General features: G+C 50.1%; 2 protein-coding genes across 3 annotated transcripts; both read right to left on the reverse strand.

Annotated features, from left to right (window-relative positions):
- Positions 1 to 787: 787 nt before the first annotated feature.
- On the reverse strand, positions 788 to 10055 carry LOC121849564 (small glutamine-rich tetratricopeptide repeat-containing protein 2-like). Its single transcript, XM_042337380.1, has 4 exons — positions 9916 to 10055; positions 3437 to 3721; positions 2388 to 2481; positions 788 to 870 (listed from the first exon to the last, which is right to left on the reverse strand). Exons 1-4 carry the CDS (start codon positions 9979 to 9981, stop codon positions 788 to 790), a joined length of 528 nt encoding a protein of 175 aa, XP_042193314.1. The 5' UTR covers positions 9982 to 10055.
- A 2136-nt stretch (positions 10056 to 12191) lies between these two features.
- tfip11 (tuftelin interacting protein 11) lies at positions 12192 to 24703 on the reverse strand. 2 transcript variants are annotated; one of them, XM_007910533.2, is made up of 13 exons: positions 24575 to 24703; positions 22884 to 23092; positions 22152 to 22311; positions 21632 to 21788; positions 20976 to 21103; positions 20440 to 20598; positions 18170 to 18673; positions 17397 to 17503; positions 16768 to 16936; positions 16304 to 16547; positions 15182 to 15324; positions 14134 to 14299; positions 12192 to 13699 (listed from the first exon to the last, which is right to left on the reverse strand). In XM_007910533.2, exons 2-13 carry the CDS (start codon positions 23084 to 23086, stop codon positions 13344 to 13346), a joined length of 2496 nt encoding a protein of 831 aa, XP_007908724.1. In that variant the 5' UTR covers positions 23087 to 23092; positions 24575 to 24703; the 3' UTR covers positions 12192 to 13343. The 2 variants fall into 2 exon arrangements, with proteins under 2 accessions (XP_007908724.1, XP_007908723.2); XM_007910532.2 differs by lacking the exon at positions 24575 to 24703 and having other exon boundaries at positions 22884 to 23275.
- Between the last annotated feature and the right edge of the window lie 666 nt (positions 24704 to 25369).

A 25369-nucleotide genomic window follows, 5' to 3' on the forward strand; every position in this document is an offset into this window, starting at 1 on the left:
CCTGGGGGGGTGAGGAACCAGTGGAACCGGGCGAGGATGGGGTGATCGGCTCACGGAGAGGATCCGAGCTGCAGAGTTCTGAATAATCTGCAGTTTATGGAGGGAAGCAGGATGTTAGGCATAGTCATGCTAGATGTGATTAAAGCATGGATGAGGGTCACAGCGGCCTGAGGGGAAAGGCAGTGGCGGAGGCAGGCGATGTTGCGGAGGTGGTTGTGGGGGGGGGGGGGGGGGGGTTGGAGCCAGCACAGGTCGTGGCACGGATATGGGGCTAAAAGGACAAGGACAATTGAGGGTCGAACAAGGTGCCAAGGTTCTGTACTGGCTCGTACAGCATCCATGAATTGTGATGCTGTCAGCGCCTGAGGTGAGGAGGCGCTGATGGGAACCAAAGCAAGGAGGACCTCCGTCTTGTCGACATTCAGCTGGCTCATCTCACACATTACAGCCTCCCACCTCCTGACAGGAATGGACGGTCGGATGGACAGTTGGCTGGCACTGGGCTCGGGGGAGGAATTGTCCTACATCAGAGGCTGGAGCAGAGCGTGTGTTAAGAGACACACCGTTACACAGTGAGTAACCCTCACCCCGTGCGGAGCGCTTGTTTGTACACAGAGAGGAGAGTTATTTGCTGTGTAGCTGGTCTCCCTCTGACACGCACATGTAGATTTGCTAATGGAGGGCAGGTACTTGTTAGTGCTGGATGTGTATCAGGGCCAATCACGGAGGTTTGAGAGCAGGGAGAGCCAGTGTGGGAATCGTGGCTCGCACAGGTGCGTCCTGTCCCTCAACAGGAAGCAGGTTCCCGGGGGCAGAGAGCTCCTTCCATTCTGTATTCTTCCATCAGGAAGTCTCCCGTCTGAACCTCAGCTGCCGGCAGGAAGTTTGGGAATTTCAAGAGCCTGAAAAAGGCCCCACCAGAGACATGAGATGAAAATTACAGTACATTGTCAAAGAATAGAAATCAGTAACACAATATCAGCCGCTCGCTGTGTGTTTAGCGGAGGGAACCATGGCAATTCTTAGGAAAGTGCTCTCTCCCCACACAGCTCCCAGTCGCTCTATCCACTCAGCTCCCTCTCTCCCCACACAGCTGACTCTGTCTCCTGCCCTCTACGCGTTCCCTTTCTCTAATTTAAGTCTCTGTCTACATCATGTTATCTCATATTCTGTCTCTTGAGGCCCCTCCTTCAGTCTCTCTCGTTCTCTCGCTCAATAGAATCAGCCACGGTTGATGGAAGTGGACTAACGCCCTATCGTAAACATGGCTGGTAGCGCTCTGGGGCTCTACCCAGCACGAGGGGCGCGATATAAAAGCAAGCTGTTGTCGTCGGCGCGAGCCGTGCTGTGTTCTGCACGCCATGGCCTGCGTGAGAGCTGGCGTTAGCCCCTGCAATGCACGCACTGTAACACACGGTCAGTGAGCTGGAGCTGTGCTGCACATGCCCTGCGTTACACATGGTCGGGAGAGCGCTCGATTGAATCACATTTTAGTTTCCATTTAATCAGCACAAACTCACTGACAAAGTGCCAGCAGTCCTGCAAGTAAGTGTGCGTCAGGTTCCCTCTGCTGGCGCACACGAATCGCTGCACACTCCATCCAGCACACCAGGATCAGGCAGGTACCCACTACGTATGATCAGGCAGGTACATTATTATCCCAAGAGAATATTCCATCTTGGTTTGTATCTGGCCTCGTTTATCACCGATCGCTGATCAGATACCCTTTATTTTCCTCTTTTACAGTGGCTAAGAAAGAACGTGCCTTGTTCGACAGCACCTCATCGAACTGGAATGCTTAGTAATTATTTAGCGTTGTGACTGATTTGGGGCAAAAGCAGCATCAATGTATCTGGAGGACTGTTGACCAGGACAAGGGGAGGGGAGGGGGGGCGAGAAAAAGTCCCTTCTCTTCTCCACGTTGATTTCTAACATCAATCTGAACAGGCAGACGGGACCTCAGCTTAACGCTTGACCAATGATTGGCATCGCCGACAATGCAGTCGCCTGCCCCGCTCCGTTGTTTCCTTCATTTAGTTATTCATCACAAGCCCGATCAAGCCTTGCTGCTTTGAGTTCAACTGACCTGCGGACACAGTAACTCTCAAACGTGCCAGCAGAGGCGCGCCACATCCACAGAATCCTAGCGATATTCCCACTTTACGGCACATTATTACGCGTGGACAGACAGATGTACACATTTTGATATCGTCAGCTTGATCCAACGGTAGCGTTCTCGCCTCGGAGACTGAAAGCTGTGGGTTCAAGTCCCCACGTCGAGACTCGAAATCATATTGTCTAAGCCAGTGGTGTCCAGTCTTTTTGGTCGGCCAACAAAATAATTGATTTATGCCATAAACGCAGAACCCGATAAAACGCGGACTTACCTAGACTCGTGTGGCCGTAGTTTGGCTGTCCCCGGTCTAAGCTGACATTCCAATACAGCACTGGGGTGTGTGTTGCGTTGTCAAAAATGCCGTGCTTCGGATGAGACATTAAAACACAGTCCCGCCTGCCTGTCCAGGCGGACATCAATAGATGCCCCTTGTATCTCCCAATTGATATCTTTCAAGATCTTCTCGAGCTACGCAGAGCCATAATAATATCACCCTCGTGAGCACCCACCGCTGTGTCTCACTGAGTAGTTCAATGAGCGCCACACACACACACACACACACACACAATGTCCCCAGGTGCGTCAGTCTGCCCAACAGCACAAAATCATCTGCAAACGCAAGCACCGCAATTCTATCGGAAATACCCGGGACAGACACACCGAGGCCACCCCAATAACATACTGGTGAGTGAGTACGTCGAATAAAGCGCGTGACAGGTGGACCCTGTTTTAGAGAGGGAGAGGTTTGGGGAGTGCATTGAAGCACAAGAGGTTCCGATTGCAAACACTGGTGCAATACTGAGCGCTATCCCTGGAGGGCACCAACTCTACCAGAACCACAGACATGACCCATTGGTGAGACCAATACATAGCTTTCCCCCCCCCATCCCCACCCCATAGAGATGGGATCAACGGCTGAACAAGCATCCTTTACAAACCTCTTGTGGAGTGAGGAGACGAGACAGGAATGACGTTAATCCCTGCGAACCCAAGGCAAAGCCTTGGTTTGCTCGTGCCCCTCGCCCAGCCACAGCCAGTGTTTGGCCATCAGATTTCTTTCCGAAATGTTTAACCCGCCGCACAAGAACGGAATAGTTTGCCGGGCGAAGGAAGACCAAGCTCCGTCTCGTTCGCCTTCCACCATCCAGGCCGTCGCTTGCTTGACGTGTCGTGACCCAAACTACATACTGTGCCCCCGAGATATTACTTTCTAGCAGAAACGCAATACATTTCATCGCGATATACCAAACACCCTGTGGAGCAGGAAGCCCGGAAGAGAAGCCCTGAGACTGGGTACAATAAGGTGTTGCTGGCTCCTACCTTGGCCCACTTGGGGTTCAAGTGACACGCTGTCAGAGCGTCCTCCAGGGCTGCTTGATAGTCCTGCAGCCTGACCAGCACAGCGGACCTGTTGCTGTACAGGATGCAGTTCTGAGGGTCGGCTGTGATGGCTTCGGTGTAGAGCTGGACGCCGGCGGCGAAGTCTCCGCGCTGGCAGGCCGCATTGCTCTCGCGCACCTTCTCGATGAACGCCGCTTTGCTGAGCGTGTGGGCCCCGCTGCTGCCAGAGATCCTGCGCATCAGACTCTCCTCAAAGACTGAACTCTGCAACGGGAACAGCCGGACCTCAGCACCTCCGCACGCATGCGCACACACACGCGCACACACACACACGCGCACACACACACTCGCACACACACACTCGCACACGCACACACACACGCGCGCCTCACCATCACACTCAGTCTAACACCAGTTCAGGTACCAGATCTTCGTAGTCCTCACCCTCGCACAAAAGTCTTCCCTTTGTCCCCTGGCCCTTTAACCTGCCGCCTTGCCCTCCCCTGAAGCCCCCCCCCCCCATCCCCCACCCCCCACCCGTGTGCCGTCGGACATCGACCTGTCAGTCAGTCGCTCTCGGAGCCGGGAGCAGGTCAGGATGTGGCACTGATAAATGTTTCTCCTTCACAGCGACGTGTCTCAAGAGACCCACAGCAGCACCGAGAACGCTGTGCCAACACCATAGCAACCAAACATCTTCACCATAGTGACGGCCATCCGGGGAGGTGAAGGGGTGGGTGGGGTGGAGGGGGGTGGGGGGGAGTGAGCGGGGGCACCAAGTGGCGACGAAGAAAACTCTCGACCTTCCACCCTTTAAGCAGCCGACGTCTTTCCGTTGCAGCTGCTCAGCAACGGCTCGAGCCGCAAAGGAGAGGAGGCGCACGTCAGCCTTCGCTCGTCTCACGCGCACACGCAGCGCACACGCAGCGCAGCGCACACGGAACACACATCCACAGCACAGCACACACACACAGCGCACCCACAGCACAGCACACACACAGAACACACACACACAGCCCAGCGACACAGCACACGCACAACAAACACACACAAACACATACACAGCTCACAGTCCAACACACACACACACACACAGCACAGGCACACAGTCCGGCACACATACACATACACGCACGCACGCAGCACGCTCCAAAGCATTTTCGGACCCAGAACAAACTCCCTGATTCTCTGTTTGAGACCTGAAATTGAGACCTTTAAGCGCTCCGGGGGCACTGCCCCGTGCGAAGGGCGCTGTATAAATGCAAATTGTTGCCGTTGTTAAAATGTTGGGACCGCGTCATTCCCATGGCCTCCCCCTCCCTGCAATAACTACGCTGCTCAGACGAGAGCATTCTCTGCAGAGAAGATATTTGGGGGACGGGTGTTCGGGTGAGGGTGGGGGGACAGAATTTGGGGACATGCAAATAGCGAGCCAGGAGGCAGAGCGTGCGGGACTCTGTGTCGCTGCGAGGGCTTTAAAAGGCCTGAACATTGGTTGCTACAGTAACTGACGGTGGAATTCTGCAGCTCCGTCACACAAGCTCTCGACACCAGGAGCCAAATCTGACTTGAGGTTTAAACCTCACTTAAGACATTCGGGGATTAACTTGCGAGTCCTTTCTCCTGGGAGGCAGCTGGCGAGAGAGGTGGGCACCCACGTCAAACAAGCTGTATATATTTCTGTACGTATATATGTGCGCGCGAACGTGTTTTGAGACTGTGTTTGTGATGTATGTGTTTATTTATTTGTGTATAATAATCCTTGCATTTGATAGTGCGCCACAGCACGTCATCGAGACGTCTCAAAGCACCTCACAGGATTATACTGTACAGTGAATTGATTGTACATTTTGTGAGATAAAAATGTAGCCTGACCCCAGCACGCTCCGACAATTCACTGCTATGACAACCCGGGAGCATTGGAGACTCCAGAACTCATTCCAGCTTCTGTCACACCACTCACCTCTCACTCATACCCTCACTCATATCACCCAGAGGTAAATGGGAACCCGGTTGTTAGACAAAACCAAAAAACAATAATAAATTGGTCATTTTCAATCCACGACTGATTGCGGGACATTGCTGTGCGCAATTGGCTGCCGCGTTCGCCCACAAATATACAGTCAATTCACTTTACGGTGTGTTCTGTGAAGCGCTTTGGGACGTCCTCCCGACGTGAAAAGCGCTATATCAAATGCAAGGATTATTATTATTATTAATAGACGATCGGCGGATCGCTTTTCCAGGGGTAATAATCCCTTCGAAAAAAAATAACAAATTGGTCAATTCAATTCATGGCTGTTTGTGGGACACTGCTGTGCACAATTGGCTGCGTGGGGCGTTAGAGGATGTGACGACAGCATGATTAAGGCAAACAGAGTTTGAAAAGCAAGGAGAGAAATCAGAAGATGAAGGTAATTCAGGGAAGGGTTCGGAGGGGGGGAGGCAGGAGGAGAGTGGGTAGATATAGTGGCTGAAGACTGGACAACTGATGTCAGAAGGAGTTAGAGGAAATGGTTCAATCCTGGTCTGCCATCCGCAGTGCTGGGTTAAGGGAAAGGGGAGAAAAATCATCATGGGTTCACTTTCCTGACTGTCTTCGGGAACATAAAAACACAAGAAATTCTAGACGGAAAAAAGACCAAGGTCCATGAAGTTCGCCTTCCACCTTCCCGGGCGGTGGCTTGCACATATGTCCCGAACTAGAATCCCGTAGCTCAGTGGTAAGAGCACTCGCTTTGCAAGCGAGAGACCTGGCTTTGATTCCCGGCAGTGTGAAACCTTGGGCAAGTTTCCTTACTCCATACGCCTGGTAATAATCCCTCAAGAAAATAAAACAATAATAAATTGGTCACTTCAAACCACGACTGTTTGTGGGACAGTGCTGTGCGCAATTGGCTGCCGTATTTCGCCCTCAAATGTACTGTCAATTCACTTTACGGTCTATTCTTTGAAGCGCTTTGAGAAGTCTAGAAGACGTGAAAAGCGCTATATCAAATGCAGGGATTATTATTATTATTGTAACTACTTGTGCAATATCCCACAATGTTATTTCCTAAAAGAAAACTATCGAATCTGCGTTTAAAAGAATCAACACTTTCTGCTTCAACCAGTCTCCATAGGTTCATTATTCGGGGAACGACTGTCCACAGGGGAATGACTTATTGCCCTGAACCTGAGGGTGTGTGTGTGTGTGTGTGTGTGTGTGAGAGAGGGAAGAGTATGTGTGTGGGGGGGAGTTGGGTGGGGGGAGGGTGGGAGCCAAATTATAGATTTCTCTGGCAGCTGTCATTCTGTTCTCGAGCATAATGGGGAACATGTTAAGTGTCCGCCTGGGTCAAAGACATGTAAAAGGTCAGGGTTTTGTGCAAAAGGTCATAAGTACAAGTTATAAGGTTGCCAATGGGTGGATTAATGCTCTCAGCACCCCCCCACCCCACCCCCCACCCCCCACCCCCCACACCAACACACAACGTGAAAAGTGGAGGGAATCCGACAAATCCCACTTTTGCTTAGAAATAAAAACTGATCCAGTCCTGGAGTAGCCGAGGACTTTGCATGCCTTGTCTGTTTCCATGTGAATTCAGTCTGTTGCGTGTGTTTGGAAAACACAACAAAGGGTCTGACAGCGAACAGAGGCCTTTCTGCACAATATACCAAGCAACGTCACCTCTAATCAACTGCAGATCAGGATTCCTCTTGATCTTATGGGGATTGCATCAGACTTTTATTGCCATTTTTCTCCTTCTCTCAGAGGTACGTTATCTGATGTTCAATCTACCTGGACTCACGAGGAGTCCATCTCGTCCAGAATCCCCTCCGCAGAGCTACTCGGGAGGTACAAGTCCCCAAAAAACACAAACACAAACACATACCAGCCCCCTCCCTCCCGACACACACACACAAGCTGGATTTACACCATCCAATGTGCCTCTGTTATTCTTAACTCAACATCAGAAACCAAGTTGGAAGTGAGGGGCAGCTGGTGACAAGGCTGGTGACGCACACTCATACTCCAGACCCCTTAATGCCTCTTTAGCCAACAAAACCATTATCATCTGACACACCACCACCCCCCCCCACCCCCCCCCCACCCCCACCGCCGTAACCAGCAACAACTGTCCCAAACACCAACAGTACACCAGTTAACAAGCAGGGATTGCCGAGTGCTTCGACCTGATTTATCATCACTGACACACAGTGAGTGTACGTGACACACTCGCTTGTGGGCACGATCAGGGCAGAGGATCCCACTTACGAGCAAACCCAAGGGGGTTGGGGCAGGTTAAACTGGACTTTATTTATCAGGAGTGGGAAGGGGGGGCATCTAAAAGTAAATGTCTTTTTAAAAAAATACACAAAATACAAATTCTTCCACAAAATACACAGTGACTACGCTTTACAACAACAACAACAACAACAAAATACATTTATAGAGCGCCTTTCACGTCGGGAGGACGTCCCGAGGCGGTGAAAGTCCATTCTGTGAAGCGCTTTGAGACATTTCGAAGATGTAACAGTAATAATTTTACTAATAATTAAAATAATAATAATCCTTGCATTCGATACAGCGCTTTATCACGTCTTCAAGACGTCTCAAAGTGCTTCACGGAATATACTGTAAAGTGCAGTGACTGTGTATTTTGTGGGTGAAAATCACTGTAGAATAATATATAATAGTAAGGCACGATATCAAATACAAGGGTTATTAGCGTTATTATTGTCTACGTTAATGGGATACGTTAATGCTACGATCGTTACCACGTCTGCTACAATTGCAGAAAATCTTGTGTCGGTGAAGCTATGAAGAAGAGGCGGAAACAAGAGGCTCCGAAACCGTTAGAAAAGTGAGACCTGTTTGCAGGTCACTCACTCACTATTCCCAGGGGTTGTTTCTCAGGTAGATGTGTGTGGGGGGGGGGGGGGGGGGGGGGGGGGGGGGGGGGGGAGAGAGACTGAGTGAGTGGGGGAGAGAGAGACTGAGAGAGGGGGGGAGAGAGAGACTGGAGGGAGAGGTGGGGGGGAGAGAGACTGAGAGGGAGAGGTGGGGGGGAGAGAGACTGAGAGAGTGGGGGAGAGAGAGACTGAGAGGGAGAGGTGGGGGGGAGAGAGACTGAGAGAGTGGGGGAGAGAGACTGAGAGGGAGGGGGGAGAGTGGGGGAAGACTGAGAGGGGGGGAGACTGAGAGAGTGGGGGAGAGAGAGACTGAGAGGAAGGGGGGAGAGTGGGGGAAGACTGAGAGGGGGGAGACTGAGAGAGTGGGGAGAGAGAGACAGAGGGAGGGGGGAGAGTGGGGGAAGACTGAGGGGGGGGAGACTGAGAGAGGAGTGGGGGAGAGAGAGACAGAGGGAGGGGGGAGAGTGGGGGAAGACTGAGAGGGGGGGAGACTGAGAGAGTGGGGGAGAGAGACTGAGAGGGAGGGGGGAGAGTGGGGAAAGACTGAGGGGGGGAGACTGAGAGAGGAGTGGGGGAGAAACTGATAAGAGAGGGGGAGAGAGAGAGAGACTGAGAGAGAGGGAGAAGGGGAATGACAGAGGGAGGAGGGGGGTGTGGGGGGGAGAGAGGGTCTCCAGCACAGCACAGGCCCTGAAAAACTCTCTCAAATTCTCTCAACAGTGGCAGAAAAAAAGGGGGGGAAGAGGAGGGAGGGAAAGAAAAGGGAAAAGCTTTGGGGGGGAATTAACTTAATGCAGGAGAGAGAGAGAGAGAGAGAGAGAGAAAGAACAAGTCGCACTCAAAGAAAAGAAAAGAAAAGCAAAACGAGGGGACAGTGATTTATTTATTTTGTGCAAAACATTACCCCCCAAAACCCCCCACAACCCCACAAACAACAGCGAGGACTCAAGATGGGACTTCAGGCTGTGTGTGTGTGTGTGTGTGTGTGTGTTTCCCCCCTTCTCTCCCCCCAACACACACATCTTCCAGGAAAAAAAAACAAGAGAGAGAGAGAGAGAGAGAGAGAAAAAAGTTATATAAAAGTGGGACCCCAAGAAAAATAAAAAGTTTTGTTTGACAGTTCTGCCCCACCCCAAAGCCACAGAGAGAGAGAGAGAGAGAGAGTGTGTGAGTGTGTGTGTTTGCTACAGGGATCCTGCACTCTTTTTTTTGGGGGGGGAGGGGGAGAGGGGGGAGAGAGAGAGAGAGTTGGGGGGGGAAAGGGGAAGGGAGGGGGAGACAAAAAGGGGGAGGGAAGAGAGAGAGAGAGAGAGAGTGGGAAAGAGTGTGTGGGGGAGAGAGAGAGAGAGTGGGAAAGAGTGTGTGGGGGAGAGAGAGAGAGGGAAAGAGTGTGTGGGGGAGAGAGAGAGAGTGGGAGAGAGTGTGTGGGGGAGAGAGAGAGAGGGAAGTGGGGGGGGGGGGGCAGTGGGTGGGTGGGTGGGGGGTAGACCGGGGTTCCCCCCCCACTCCCCCCCCCCACTCCCCAGGGAAACAATGGGATCAGGGGCTGGGAATGGCCTCACCTTCTCCCGGGGCTCAGGTCTCAGCTCCATCCTCACTCCGCGCCTCAGCGCTGCGCTCCAACCCATCTCACTGCGGCCATCGAGAGGGACAAAGGGCTTCACTCCTCCTCACCCCCACTCTCTCTCTCCCTCTCTCTCACTCTCTCTCTCACTCTCACTCTCACTCTCTCCTCTCTCTCTCTCTCTCTCCCCCCTCCCCCTCTCTCTCTCTCTGGCGGCTCCTGTCCCACTCAAGTTAACAGTTCGCCATTGTTGTTGTTGTTGTTGTTGTTGCTCCTCCTCGCACTTTGCCTTTGGCACCACAATCCCGTCCCGTCCGCCCTCCGCTGTGGCTCTGACTCCCCCCCTCTCTCTCTCTCTCTCTCTCGCTCTCTCCCCTCCACTCACTCACTCACTCACTCATTCACACTGCGGGAGGCTCACACACCCCGTTCAAAGGGGGAGGGCTCCACTGAACCCCAACCCCCACCCCCCAAACCCCAGCCCCCAAACCCTCAAACCCCAGCCCCCCAAACCCTCAGACCCTAGCCCCAACCCTCAAACATCAACCCCCAAACCCCAGCCCCCCCCAACCCCCAAACCCCACCCCCCCAAACCCTCAAACCCCACCCCCCCAAACCCCAGCCCCCACCCCCCAAACCCTCAAACCCCACCCCCCAAACCCTCAAACCCCACCCCCCAAACCCTCAAACCCAGCCCCCCCCCCAACCCCTCAGACCCTAGCCCCAACCCTCTCAAACATCAACCCCCAAACCCCACCTCCCAAACCCTCAAACCCCAGCCTCCACCCCCCCAAACCCTCAAACCCCACCCCCCAAACCCTCAAACCCCAGCCCCCACCTCCCCAAACCCTCAAACCCCAGCCCCACCTCCCCAACCCTCAAACCCCAGCCCCACCTCCCAAACCCTCAACCCAGCCCCCACCTCCCCAACCCTCAAACCCCAGCCCCCACCTCCCCAACCCTCAAACCCCAGCCCCACCTCCCCAAACCCTCAAACCCCAACCCCCCCAAACCCTCAAACCCCAACCCTCAAACCCCAGCCCCCCCCAACCCCTCAGACCCTAGCCCCAACCCTCTCAAACATCAACCCTCAAACCTCAGCCCCCCCTCCCCCAAACCTCAGCCCCCCCCCCCCCCCCCGCAAAAAAAACCTCAGGCCGCAACCCCCAACCCTCCAACACCAACCCTGACCCCTCTAAACCCTCAAACCCGAAGGCCTCCGACCCCGAACCCCCTGACGGAGAATAACCGAACCCATCAGCCCCCGGGGACCGGTCTCGTTTTAGTTTGACCCCCACCCCACCACACTTCCTCTCTCTGCCCCCGCAGGATATTTTAGACCCTGCATTCTGCTCATTTCATTAAACCTCGAGCAAACCCCCCCCCCCCCCCCCCAGGACTCTGACCCACAATCTACTGATGTCAAATCTGGTGCTTAACCGCCTAAGATTAATCAACGCAAGAATTAGCAGCCATTGGGGAAATTAACTTCAATACCTGGTTAGGAAAATTGTGCGCACACACAGGAGAATATGGACCTTATATAGAATATGAATTATTCTTATTATACTGAGTTTGCAGATAACTGGGGATTTTTTTTTTCCTCCCCACACTTGTGAAGGAAAAATATAAAAGCAGCAATTTCGTTTAATAATCATTGCATTTTACGCGGCACCTCATCACGTCTCCGCAAAAGTCTCAAAGCCCTTCGTAGCAGTCACTGGCCACTGGAGAGTGTGTTTTGATGGCAAATGCTGCAGAGCGATGTCCTACAAGCAGCCATAGAGCCAATCAGCAATTTTATTCAAATTTAATCCAAAACAGAGGGAAATAATAATTCTTGCATTTGATATAGTTCCTCATCACATCTTCAAGGCGTCTCAAAGCGCTTCACAGAATATACTGTAAAGTGAATTGAGTATGTTTTTATTATATGGGCAAAAAGTGGCAGCCAATTGTGCACAGCTTATCAGGACAGGAGATACCTTATATGTTATATAGAATGATATGGCATAGAAATAGGTCTGACAGAGAATCCTTGCCCACAGTGACAGGTCTGCCCTTCCACGTCCTGGAGTATGGAGGACCCACCTGGTTCAGGAACTAGACCACCACAGAGGGTTGAGTCCATTCTGGCATACGGTTGCCAAACACGTCACCTTAGAAGAACCAGTTCAGCTCCGAGGAGACCCCGCTTACCTCTCCCCCCCCACCCAACCCGGCCGAAGGATTGTCGCAAGTTGGGCCAAAGTTGAATAACACTGAATGAACATCTTCAGAATGTCAAAACTTTGGTCACTTTAATAAGCCATTGTCACAGATATTTACTTTGTACGTACAGGAGCTGTATGTGTTGTACAGGAACAAATCACTACTCGCTGTACTCACAAGAAATATTAGATGAATTAATCTCACCACCAGCACAGTTTGCCCACGGAGGGCAGAAAATAAAGATGAAAATCAACCTGACCCAATCTTATCCTCACCCAATACGATATGTACACTTTAGTACAGTGAGGATCAGGAGCTAGATTTGACTCTCCTGAGCCCAGGGAGCAGAAAAATTGTACTTCATCAATAACATGACTTTCCCCGAAATGAAATAATTCAGGACAGACCAGAACTTGTACCTGGGACTATTCCCCCCTTGCCCTCCGCCCTCCCCCAGCCTGACCCCCAGCTCGGATCCGTAACCGTCTGTCCAGCGCCTTGGAACGTCCTCCTGACGTGAAAGGCGCTTTACAAATGTAATTATTTTGTTGTTGTTTGGGCTTTGTGGTTCAGTGGTTTGATGAACCAGACCCCGGGAGTGCTTCATTTATGTCGCATTTTAGAAAGACTCCAGAATTTGAGAAATTGCTTTAACTTTGAAGTCGGTTTGCTATAGTTCTATAATAATAATCATTGCATTTGATATAGCCCCTTATCACGTCTTCGAGACGTCTCAAAGCGCTTCACAGAATGTACTGAAAGTGAATTCACTGTATATTTTGTGGGCGAAACACACAACATATAAGGACATAGACCCAGATGGAATTTTTCTCCTTGGGAGAGTGAATGTGGTGTCCTGTCTCAGTTATGTAACACTGACGTTTGACAGAATATCACAATTGGGAGTTTGAAGTTTTAGATAAAACTCGCTCAATTGCTCAAAAACCATAGATTGCAGCAATTACTCCAGTTCATAGTCCAGCGACCGGGATGGGGCAGTGAGCGGCCCTTTTTACACTGGGCTCGATTTTACAGATATAAAACAAAGGTCATCCATCTTCTCAGCGATGACGATGACTTAAGGTTCTTCATTGAGATGAACCTGGGGCAGAACGGATGCCATAGCGCAGAGCTCACCACCTAACGCAGTCAACAGAATGAAACGGGGAGGGAGGGAGTGGCAGAGCCTCTGTTATGAGAACACAGAACGTCCCATTATTTAGCCATGTCGATCAGGCTCTGCAGGGAGGTGGGAACCCAGGTTTTCTCCCCCTGGACAAACACGACCCCCCGGTCTATATAGATGATGATTCTACCAAAGGTGTAGAGCTGTTTGCCCTCGTGCCGTTTGCCCATGAGGGGCATGAAGACAATGTTGTGCTCCTCAGCTTTGGCCTGGATCAGATCCTTGAAGTTCATGGGGATGGAGGTGGAGGTGACCCCGATGCCACGGTGGGCCATGCTCTCTGCCTCCCGACGCTCCTGCATCGCCTCGTACTGGAAGTCACGGCGGCGCTCAGTGTGAGTGAGGTAAGCGATGTTCTCCCGAGCCCCTGGCTGCATGTATCCGCCTGGTCGAGAAAAAGCCCCACCATGAAATGTATCACACAAAGCAAGCAAGCCACGACTTACGCTGTAATTGGCCAGAAGCTGATTATCCATTGGCTGCCCGACAGCATTCACATGGCACTCTTCACATGGGGGGGGGGGGGGGGGGGAGAGCTTCAGCGCGTTTCAGGGTGGTGGAGTTTGCCGCCGAGCCAGAGAGAGAGTGAGAGAGAGTGAGAGAGAGGAAAGTGACCGTAGGCACGAGGGTCGAAGAGGAAGATCTTCAGGTGCGGTATGGAGGCAGACAAGGAAGGGCAAGGTGGAAAGATTGAGGCAAAGAGTTCCAGAGACTCGGGGCTGAAAACACATCAACTAGGAGTGGGCGGAGTAGTACGAAGCCAAGAAGTAACCCAGTCAGTAAATTATCCGGGAGACCATTAAGCTCTGACACACTTACCCACTGTGGAGGTGACTGCCCTGTTCATGATATCCAGGGCCTCATTGAACTTCTCCTTGATGGTCGGATGTGCCAACACCTGGTCAGAGAACATGGATTTCCAGCCCAGGTACCACTTAGTAATCTCCTCATAGTTGGGGCTGTTACTGAGCCATGAGCACAGCACCTGGTAACAAAGATCAATCCACAGGGATGAAAGTGTCGTGTTTCTGGCTGTATAAAGTAAATCACACCTCACAGACCCAGCGAGAACGAGCCTATTTGGTGTACTATCCCAGGTGTTAATCGTGTGTAAGTTAAAGGTGCCCTTAATTCTAGAAACAGACACTTTCAGACATTTGATCCATGATATCAGTGCCACTTTTTAGTATTCATCCCATTTTCCACCCGTTTACCCAGATTGCCCACTGCTCAATTGTTATCCAGTTCTGTTTTGAATGAATCTATTGATTAGCCACAATAGCCATTTGTAACAAAGTCTAAAACCCAACCAATACCAGAGTTCAAGAGGACATAAATTTCTCACCATTCCGCTGCTAAAAAAAAATTGGGCACTCAATCCCATTCTGACCAATTCCTCAACTGCTAAACAACAACAACAACAACAAGATTCCATTTATAAAGTGCCTTTCACGTCAGGAGGACGTCCCAAGGCGCTACAAGCAGTTTACCGCTATTTACCTTGCCGTGCCCCTTTGGAATCTTAAAGGCCTCAATCATACGCCTCTCAATCTCCTCAAATGATGTAATTAAAGATCACAGAATCAACTAACAGAGAAATACATCTAATACACAAAGACACCACAAAGTATCTAAATACACCTACCCTGCACCGCAGGGACATGCATCTTACACACATACACACAACACACACACACACAACAAAGAAGAGATCATGACTAACACACTTACAAGATGCAAGGATTTATACCGTAGCACAGGGACGCACCTCTCACCTTCTCACACTTGACAGAGACAGGCACCTCACACTCACGCACCGCACTCAGAGAGGCAGAGCACGCACAGAAGAAGTGCTTCTGCTGCTTACCTGCAACCATTTTGCGAAGAAGTGTTTCTCGAGGATTCCGATGAGGCTTGACGGAGTGATCATGTCCTCCCAGTCCAGCACCCAGTGGAAGGTATCCATATGTTGCTGGTGAGGGTTGATCACAAACTCGGTCAGACACATCCCTTGGGGTGGGGTGAGGAAAGAGAGAGTGTCAAGAAGAAGAAAAAAAATCCTTTCACTTCACCTTCCGGGTGCCTTTCACATCAGGGGGTAACCCCAAAGCGCCTTGCAGGATGTACGTGAAAGTGCAGTGACTGTGTTTTGGTAGAGGCAGCCGTGGAAAAATGGGAATCAGACTGCAGCGAATCGAATCGGGAATTCTCATTCAACGGGAAGTCACTGATGTGAACACAGCAACCTCGAGAATAACTTGTTAATAACTAGGGCTCTGGATTCTGAAGATGCTTTGTGACGTACGCGTGGGAAGGAAGGGAGAGCGAATGAACACTGACCGATTTCAATGGGAATATGATTCACTCAAAAATGCCACTTGAAAATTATTTATCACGAATTGCGCGGGTTCTGAATTGAACGCAGGGTTTGCTGACTGTCAGCTCAGTGTTACTGCAGCCACATGGAGCCGGTCGGTCCCAATTAGTGCAGCTATCGAGTGCTCCACTCTTGCCGTAAGTAATTGTGATTAACTTTAGCCTCTGACTTGTACTGTCGCTCTCAGATAGTGCTGACAGCAGAGGTACTGGCGTGAAGGAGTAATTGAGCTTGACATACACTGCAGCACCCCTGATGTTTCTATCAGTGCAACTGTCTATCACTTTGCTCCCTTCCCTGCTCAGGCTCACTGATTTTCAGTCCAGCAGCGCCAAATGGGTCAACAGCACTTTTGCTGTTTAACCAGTAGAGATGGACAGAAAATAATAATAATAATCCTTGCATTTGTTACAGCGCCTTATCACGTCTTCGAGACGTCTCAAAGATCTTCACAGAATAATACCGTGAAGTGAATTGACTGTATATTTTGTGGGGGCCAGGCTGTTCACAGCTAATGTCGTACTTTGATTATTTATGACGGTAAAAGTTTAACGCACAGAGAGAGAGGTGCTGCTGCCCGAGTCAAGGCGCCATGTGGCTGGGAATTCTTACCTAACTTTGGGACGATGTTCTTCAGCATGAAGGCTTCCCATGAGCCTGGGGTGAACACCTCCTTCCACGGCAGGAGGATGAGTTTAGCGGAGGAGTCGCTGGGATGCCACTTCTGCAGGGCGTTGGCGAGCTTGTTGCGGATGGGCGAGTACAAAGGCTCCAGGCGTATCTGCATGAGCGGCAGCCAGGGATGAATCCAGGCGTGGATTGGGACTGTATCCGTCAGTGGGTTCCAGCTCTCAACCTGGCAGTGTAATAATAATAATAATAATCCTTGCATTTGATATAGTGCCTTGTCAAAGGGTTTCACAGAATAAACTGTAAAGTTAATTGACTATATTTTGTGGGGGAATTTTTTTTGTGTAAAATAAAAGTCTGAGGCCTTTGTGGGGAGACTTGATGGGCTAAGTGTCTCGTTTCTGTGGCGTGACGTTCTACAAGTTAAGAACAGCGAGTTTGCCTACCTCGTGCTGTAGTTTGGGAAAGATCAGCTGATCCAGAATGTTATCCAGGATCCAGAGAGGAATCACGGGCAGCCAACTCTCCAGGAAATCCACCATCGGAGCACAATTCCGGGGCTGCCACTGAGACACGACATTCCGAACATACGGCATCCACATCTCCCACATCAACCTGTGGAGTTGCCGGGAGAGAGAGAAAAGGAATTCAGCTTCAAGTAGGCAATGAGGAAAGGCCATTCATCCCCTGGTGTCTGCTTCTTTCCAAAGAGCTCAGATACAATATGCTCTCTGGATTCTTCCCCAACGTATTTCATCTATTTCTTTCAGTCCTTTTAATTAGTTAAAATATTTTTCTCTTGTGTCTTTTTGAGGACATCTCTTGGGATGTCCTCCCGACATGAAAGGCGCTATACAAATGTAATTGTTGTTGTTATTATTAGCGGTACTAACCTGTCCAGGCACCAGCAGGGCTCTGGAGCCTTCACTGAGTGGCCAATCAGACGGCTGTGACTGTAAAGGAAATCACAGCCAAACCCAAACCTGTACTCAACCGACGTCCGTCCTTTGCGATATGCACTCGCAGTTCCAGCTGTCAGTTTGAAAGGCTGGATTACTCAGTCTCCTGGTCTTACCTGTGGTAGGGGTCTAAAGACAGCAGGTCCTGTCCTCCATGTGGTAGCTGATCCCGTTCCAGGAGACGTCTCCACTTATTTATGAGCTCCGTGCCATACGCATTATCCTGAAAAAGTTAAAAACAAACAAAACTGGGTAACTTCATCCTGCGCCGTTTTGCAGACCATGAGAACTCGGCTCCGATACAAACCATTTGTGTGTCGGCCTGAGCAGTTCCTGCAGGTTGACATGATGTTCACCCGCTTCCTCGTAGGAGGCAGTAAACAGTATGACTTCCTGCTACAACTATTAATTTCTAGCTCATTGTGAGCATCCTACACTAGGTCACCTGTGGGGGGAGCCATGTGTGTTTTTTTTACGGCTCTGGTCACTAAGAATGCCCTGAATCACAATTCAGACATGCATCATCTTCGTGCAACTACAACTTGCATTTAGAAAGCGCCCTTCACGAGGGGTAGCATCCGGGAGCAACCAACTCTTCCTAATGGCACGTAACCTAACCTAGAGAGTGATTTACATGGTCTGAGGGCAGGTCCTAGCTCCCTTTCCCATTAGTCGATTCACTTATTTCAAGTTACTTTTTTCCTTCTCGTTGAAATGAACTAATGCTCGACTACCACCACTTTAAGAGGCGACACGTGGGCAGTAAGGTTTCCATACAACAACAACAACAAATTACATTTCCACAGCACCTTTCGCATCAGGAGGATGTTCTCCAAGGTGCTGGATGGTCAGGAATCCGCACCCGAGCTGGTTGTTTTTAAGTCTTTACCTGTAAAGGATTCCAGTCCTTGAAGTACTCTCGGAGCAATGGGAACACGATGGCGATGGACAGCTCTGCCAAGTCGAACACTTTGTACTCCTCGTAGTACTTGTCCTGCAGCATCTCAAAGATCCTCGCACACTCTTCTAGGGTCAGGGGGTCCTTGCAGTCGCTCTGCAGTCGGGCCTCGCAGTCCTCTACGATCTTCAGCACGTGGCTGAGCTTCTCTATGGTCTTCTCCTCGTGCGTGAGCACCTCGGACAGTTTCTCACTCTCGTGGGACAGGTTGACCACCATGTCTCTCTCGTACTGTAGCTGCCGGTCGTTCTGGATGATCTCCTGCTCAGTCATGTCTATCAGCAGCTGCAGGTTGTGCTCCAGCTCTGGGAGGGTGAAGCCCTCGGTCTTGGCGTCTTTGGGCAGCGGCTGTGTGTCATCTGGGATATCGTGCTTCTGGTTCATCTGCTTGTAACTGTAATAGACCCGCTGCTCCTTTCCAGTCATGTCTATAACCTACAGGAAGAATCAGCCTCTGAGTTCACTAGGAATTACAATATCACCAACTAGCTCCAGCAATTAGTTTTACTGAACTAATACCCACAGTTAGCAATGTGACTATATTGGCAGATGTGTTTAATAGCTAACCACCAAACAGGCCATTTTAGTAGGTAAGCATTTAATTATTTGAATGTTCCTGGAGATAGTAGCCAAGGTCACATCTCTGCTCCAAACCCCTGGCTTAATGCAACACGCATGTAATAATAATACTTGCATTTGATGTAGCGCCTTATCATGTCTTCAAGACGTCTCAAAGCCCTTCACGGAATATACTGTCAAGTGAATTGAATGTATATTTTGTGGGCCAAACGCAGCAGCCAATTGAGCACAGCAGCGTCCCACAATCAAGACGCGGATTGAAGCAACTAATTAATTACCTTTTTTTTTAAAAAAAAGGAATTATTATCCCCGGAAAAGCGATCCACCAATCGACTAACAACCGGGTTCCGTAAGGAAACATGCCCAACATTTCGCCCTGCCAGGAATCAAACAGTGGCTGTGAAGTGGGGAGCACTGTATGGGCAGTGAAACAGAGATGCTGGAGGTCTAGAAACCGTAAAGAGACCAGAATGCTGCAGCAAGCAACACACTGCAACGAGTCTAGCACAGTAAAGAAAAACTTATAATTTGAAGGGTCTTGTGACCACTATCACAACACCAGACATTGAACAGTGGCTGCTGAGAGTGTGCCAATCTCACAGATAATAACTACACTGGTTAGTATGTGCAGCATACACTGCATTTGGGGAGGTTGAAAATGACTACTCACCCATGTTTCAGCTATTTGCAAACATCACAGGAAAAAAGGATAGAATCATACAATTGTTCAGCACAGAGAAGAATCCAGCCCACCGTCCCTGTGCCAGTTCTCAGTAATTGCTAACTGTTTAGTCTCCTACTGTTCTTCTTACCCTTTTATATTCTTCCTTCTCAGTCGTTTTAAAAATCACTTTTGAAAGCAATTATGGAATCCGCTTTTACCAAAATCACAGGTTTTGGTAGAGCATCCCACGTCCCAATAATCCTCCAACAAAATACATCTTTTGCCCTCTCTCTTTGTGCTTTTGATAATGATGTGAAATATATGCACTCTAGTTACTAGCTAACCAACTAGTGGAAGTAGTTACCTGGATTATTCCCCATAGTTACCCAGATTATTCCTTTAGGAACAGAGGTTACATTGGCAACACTCCAGCACAACATTTATATCCAAGGATGTTTGAAAGATTGTGGTCAGAGACACAACAGGGTTGTGATCCCGGTGCTCTTTCTGAATCCTGGGATATTGGAATTATAATGCTCCAAATCCTGGGATCCCGACATGCTAAATCTTACCTTATCCAAGATATCTGTGGTCATTCTCTGCACTATCATCACAGACTGGAAGATCTGAGAGAGAGTGTCCCACTGAAGGGGGGAGGGGGAAGGGTGCGGGGAAGGGAGGGAACGTCCAGGAGGTTTAAAGGCAGGTTCGCCCAAGGGGCAGCTCCCGAAATTTAAAGAGAATCATGGGATTTGGGGAGCACCATTAACACATGGGATTCCCGGGATTGCTACCCCCTATTTTCTAGACTGTGCTCGATGTTCTCCTGGATCGGTCGGTCATATGTCTTTTATTTTTTAAAAAAACAACTTCTTTTAGTTTCTCAGCTCAGCCACGAGGTTCAATAAACATTTGGAAATATTAACGTGAAGCAGCCTATTGTTAATTCACTGCGTACCTTGACCTGTGAGAGCTCCATCTGTGGGACTGTCATTTTCCTGCCGATGCCAGTGGCTCCCTTTGCCTTCAGCTCCTCCACCGTCTTGTACGAGTACTTGGGTTTCTTCTTCCCGCCTGTGGGATCCTTGCGCCACTGGCTCATCTCCTTTTGATAGTCCTGAATCACACACATTCAGTCAGGCTTTGTGTACCAGCAGCTCCTTGCAATTACAGGCTATGCAATGCTCCTTGCACTGTTGCCAGCAGCTCAGCAATTGCATGTCTGCAAAATACCAATTGTTTCTCTCCCGACCCAGCCTCTTATTCGCATTCTCCTTTATAAGAAGGCCAATGTGTTGTGGCTGTGAAATCAACTCCCCACCAGACTTCCCCCCACCTCAACAGACCCCATATATTCCCACCACTTTGCTTCCCCACCGCACCAACGCACTCCTTCAGAATCTGACACATAAAGTGACTTGGGGAAGGGGATTAGCTGTCCTGTATCTGACCCTACGTAGGTACAGAAACAACCCTAAACTTTCTTGCTCAAACCTCATCGGCTTCTTCGTCTGAGTCCACAACGGGGAAGTCCTTGAGCGACTGCTCAGTTCGCTCAGATCCGTAAGCACCGATTGCTCCTTTCCCCTTCCTCATCTTTGCCTCGATCGGGGCCACGATACCTGTATAATAAAACAATCAATGGTACCAGAGACCCAGGAGTGTTCATCTCCATCTGCATTGGTGATCACAGAGCAAGTACTGAATCTTGTTCAGTGCACAACTATCCTTCAAATGTTATGCCCTGGCTCTCACTAGTTCACCTTTCCTCCACCTGCACATTACCCACCTCCAATACTACATCTTCCCCCACCCCCACCAGCTGAGGAGACCCTCTTTCATGCTTTCATCCCTCCAGGCTCAATTATTCCAACGCTCTGCTTGCTGGAGTCCCTCGTCCCTCCCTACACAAGCTTCAGACCATCCAGAACTCTGCAACCTCTCCTGTACTGCACCACCACAAGCCCATCACCCCCATTTTTGCTCAGCTCCATTGGCTACCTATCCCTGGGACATCAAACTTTGCCCTTCTCTCCCACACCGGTTATGTTTTGCAATCTCTGAGTAAATTAGCTAATTTATGCTGAAATATGGTGAAGTTGGTGCTGTCTCGTTACCATTACATATTGTGATAGTCGGCCAACTCATACCTTGTGCATTTTTTCCCAGGCCTCTCCCAGGGACATAACCCATCTTCTGCAGCAGTTTCTGCCCAATCCCTCTTGTATGTTTCTCCCAGGTCCCAATTTCTTGGCCGGTCCTGTGTCCTCCTGTGAATCCTTTTGAACTGGATTTGAAAAAGCCGCCCTGTGAAAATACAGCAATCAGGAGCAGTGCAGAATGTCACACCATGGAAACAGATTAGATAGCAAAGAGCCATGATTGTGCAACCAGGAATAACGATAATAATAATAATAATAATTAGAGTACAACAGTCACTTGGACTTCTTCTGCCGGCCAAATCCGATTCCCTTTTAAATGGTTCAGCTTCAACAGACACTCAGTAAAGACTCTCTTTTTCTCCCCCCCATTTCACCAACTTGTGGAAACTTTGACAATCAGACCTCGGGTTCATCCACCAGATGGTGAGCGTTCCTCCACCCCAGTCGTGTCCGGGAACGAAACAATAAGGCTCTTCTTTACTGTGATGGGAGGTAATGGAATACTCACAGTTTTCAGTCTCCTTGCTGCAAAGTCTTTTGGAAACTCCTCACGTTTGACTTTCTCTTCCTCAGAGTCTTCTGAGTCCCCTTCTTCCTCCTTCTCCTCAGCCGCGGGTTTACGAAGGCCGGCACTGATGAAGCTCACTGGGACAGTATAATCTTTGGAGCTACAGAGGGACGACAAAGATATCGCCAGGTTAGTGCACCGGCATCACACTATAGCGTTGAGAAACAGTTGCAAGATATGACAGCAGCGCAGATCATATATGGTGTTAATCTGTGTGAGTGCGTTCCTGGGTTCACTGCAAGTGTACAGTCAATAAACAAAACCAGTAACTTAATTAGTACACGATATCTCTTGGGTCCCTGCCCACTGCATATGGCGACTTTGAAAGAAGGACGGACAAAACAACACCTCCCAACAAGAGAATGACACAAGAGCTTAGAAGAAATGTGGTCACTCAATCCACCACTGCCGCGTTTCGCCCATAAATATTCAGTCAATTCACCTTACAGTATATTCTGTGAAGCAATTTGAGACGTCTCGAAGACGGGATAAGGCGCTACACCAAATGCAAGGATTATTATTATTGAAAGCACCGGCAAACATGAACGCACAAGACGAGAAACCACACGATTCACTAAACCTCAAGGTCTTTATAGTCTAAAAATCTCACGACTGATAAACGCAGATGTTAAACAGTGGCTAATGGATACACAACGTGACAGGCTCAGGTACCGTTTGCCGCCAAAGCTCGGCCTCTCGTCGTCCGAGTCGTTCTCAGCCCATATCCCGTAGATGGCGTCCTCCTTGGTCTGCCGGTAGCGCATTCGGTCCGGGTTAAACTCGTTCTCCAAGTCCCAGTCTGAGATCTCAAACCGCTCCATCTCCACGCCATCGTCATCATCCTGATCCTTCCCGTACAGATGCGACATCGACATCCTGACCTGCAGGACCGGAACGCACCAACAGCAGCAGTGAGACCCCGAGGACGACGACGACAACGACGACGACAACAACAACAACCACAGATGACGTGACATTCCTGCGATGGGACGCGCACCCTCTGCCCGGAGGGAGCGACGCCCCACTCTCTCCCGCCTCGTGTCCAGCTGGGACCACCCTGCCCACCCCCGGTAGGGCTTTGGCTCGCGAGGTTAGCGAGAGCGGGAGGATTCCCTGCCCCCAGTGACTGGTCTGCCCTCCCAGGTCCGGCCGGCGGGCGAAGCTCGAGGATCCCCTGATGATGATGATGATGATGGTGGTGGTGGTGGTGGTGATGGTGATATTATAGTCACTGGGGGTGTGTCTGGGGCTCAGCTCCAACCTCAGGAATTCCAGCGGCAGCTTCGCCACTGACTCTCACCTGCACTTTCTTTCTTCCTTTCTCTCTCTCTCTCTCTCTCTCTTCCTCTCTATTTCTTTCTTCCTCTCTTTCTCTCTCTCTCTTCCTCTCTCTCTTTCTTTCTCTCTCTCTCTCTTCCTCTCTATTTCTTTCTTCCTCTCTTTCTCTCTCTCTCTTTCTCTCTATTTCTTTCTTCCTCTCTTTCTCTCTCTTTGTCTCTATTTCTTTCTTCCTCTCTTTCTTTCTCTCTCTTTCTCTCTATTTCTTTCTTCCTCTCTTTCTCTCTATTTCTTTCTTCCTCTCTCTCTCTTTCTCTCTATTTCTTTCTTCCTCTCTTTCTCTCTCTCTCTCTTCCTCTCTATTTCTTCCTCTCTCTCTCTCTCTCTCTATCTCTTCCTCTCTATTTCTTTCTTCCTCTCTTCCTCTCTCTCTCTCTCTTTCTCTCTATTTCTTTCTTCCTCTCTTTCTCTCTCTCTCTCTTCCTCTCTATTTCTTTCTTCCTCTCTTTCTCTCTCTCTCTTCCTCTCTCTCTTTCTTTCTCTCTCTCTCTCTTCCTCTCTATTTCTTTCTTCCTCTCTTTCTCTCTCTCTCTTTCTCTCTATTTCTTTCTTCCTCTCTTTCTCTCTCTTTGTCTCTATTTCTTTCTTCCTCTCTTTCTTTCTCTCTCTTTCTCTCTATTTCTTTCTTCCTCTCTTTCTCTCTATTTCTTTCTTCCTCTCTCTCTCTTTCTCTCTATTTCTTTCTTCCTCTCTTTCTCTCTCTCTCTCTTCCTCTCTATTTCTTCCTCTCTCTCTCTCTCTCTCTATCTCTTCCTCTCTATTTCTTTCTTCCTCTCTTCCTCTCTCTCTCTCTCTTTCTCTCTATTTCTTTCTTCCTCTCTTTCTCTCTCTCTCTCTTCCTCTCTATTTCTTTCTTCCTCTCTTTCTCTCTATTTCTTTCTTCCTCTCTCTCTTCCTCTCTCTCTTCCTCTCTCTCTTCCTCTCTATTTCTTCCTCTCTCTCTCTCTCTCTCTATCTCTTCCTCTCTGTTTCTTTCTTCTCTCTCTCCCTCTCCCTCTCCCTCTCTCTCCCCCTCAGTCACTCACTCAGCGCTGACGCGGTGCGGTTCTCTCGGCGCTGTTCTCTCAACGCGACCGAAGTCGAATCTCTCCGACGACGACGTTAACCGGAGACACAGCGATGAGCCGCGGCGGCCATGTTGGGGGTTCCGGTCCGGTCCCGGTCCGGGTCCGGGTCCCCGGGGGGAGCGGCGGGTCCCCGCACAAAGGTTCCGCCCGCGAGCGGCGGCCGTTGGGGGGACTCTGCACCCGCCGTCCATCCGGTGTTCCTGACCTGACCACCAGCCGCCTGGACCGGACGCGGCGGTGACCCCGACGACCGCGCGGCACCGACGGCCCCGGACTGTGCGGTCAACAGCGGAGATCCGGAACCGTCGGCGAGAGTTGAGCGCTCGGCAGCCGAACCGCGGGGAGTGCTGCACCACAGCGGCAACCACTGGGGCAGGAGAGGGACACACACCCACACACACACCGTGACACACACACACACACACACAGTGACACACACACACACAGTGACACACACACACACACACAGTGACACACACACACACACACACACAGTGACACACACACACCCACAGTGACCAACACACACACACACACACACACAGTGACACACACACACACACACACAGTGACACACACACACACAGTGACAGACACACACAGTGACACACACACACACACACACAGTGACACACCCACACACAGTGACACACACCCACACACACACCCACAGTGACACATACACACACACACACAGTGACACCCACACACACACACACAGTGACACACACACACACCCACAGTGACACATAC

The sequence above is a fragment of the Callorhinchus milii genome, unplaced genomic scaffold (genome assembly GCF_018977255.1).
Source record: "Callorhinchus milii isolate IMCB2004 unplaced genomic scaffold, IMCB_Cmil_1.0 Scaffold8, whole genome shotgun sequence".
Taxonomy (NCBI): Eukaryota; Metazoa; Chordata; class Chondrichthyes; order Chimaeriformes; family Callorhinchidae; genus Callorhinchus; species Callorhinchus milii.

Bases quoted from the DNA above. Each gene is read 5' to 3' on its own strand.
- LOC121849564 (XM_042337380.1), bottom strand. From the start codon at position 9,981: ATGGGTTGGAGCGCAGCGCTGAGGCGCGGAGTGAGGATGGAGCTGAGA. The intron at 2,482-3,436 runs GTAGGAGCCAGC...TCTCATCCGAAG, and splicing joins TGAACCCCAAGTGGGCCAAG to CACGGCATTTTTGACAACGC. The intron at 871-2,387 runs GTAAGTCCGCGT...TCCTGCCGGCAG, and splicing joins CTACGGCCACACGAGTCTAG to CTGAGGTTCAGACGGGAGAC.
- tfip11 (XM_007910532.2), bottom strand. From the start codon at position 23,188: ATGTCACGTCATCTGTGGTTGTTGTTGTTGTCGTCGTCGTTGTCGTCG. The intron at 20,599-20,975 runs GTTTGAGCAAGA...TGTGTGATTCAG, and splicing joins CAGACGAAGAAGCCGATGAG to GACTATCAAAAGGAGATGAG. The intron at 16,548-16,767 runs GTAGGCAAACTC...TTACACTGCCAG, and splicing joins TTCCCAAACTACAGCACGAG to GTTGAGAGCTGGAACCCACT.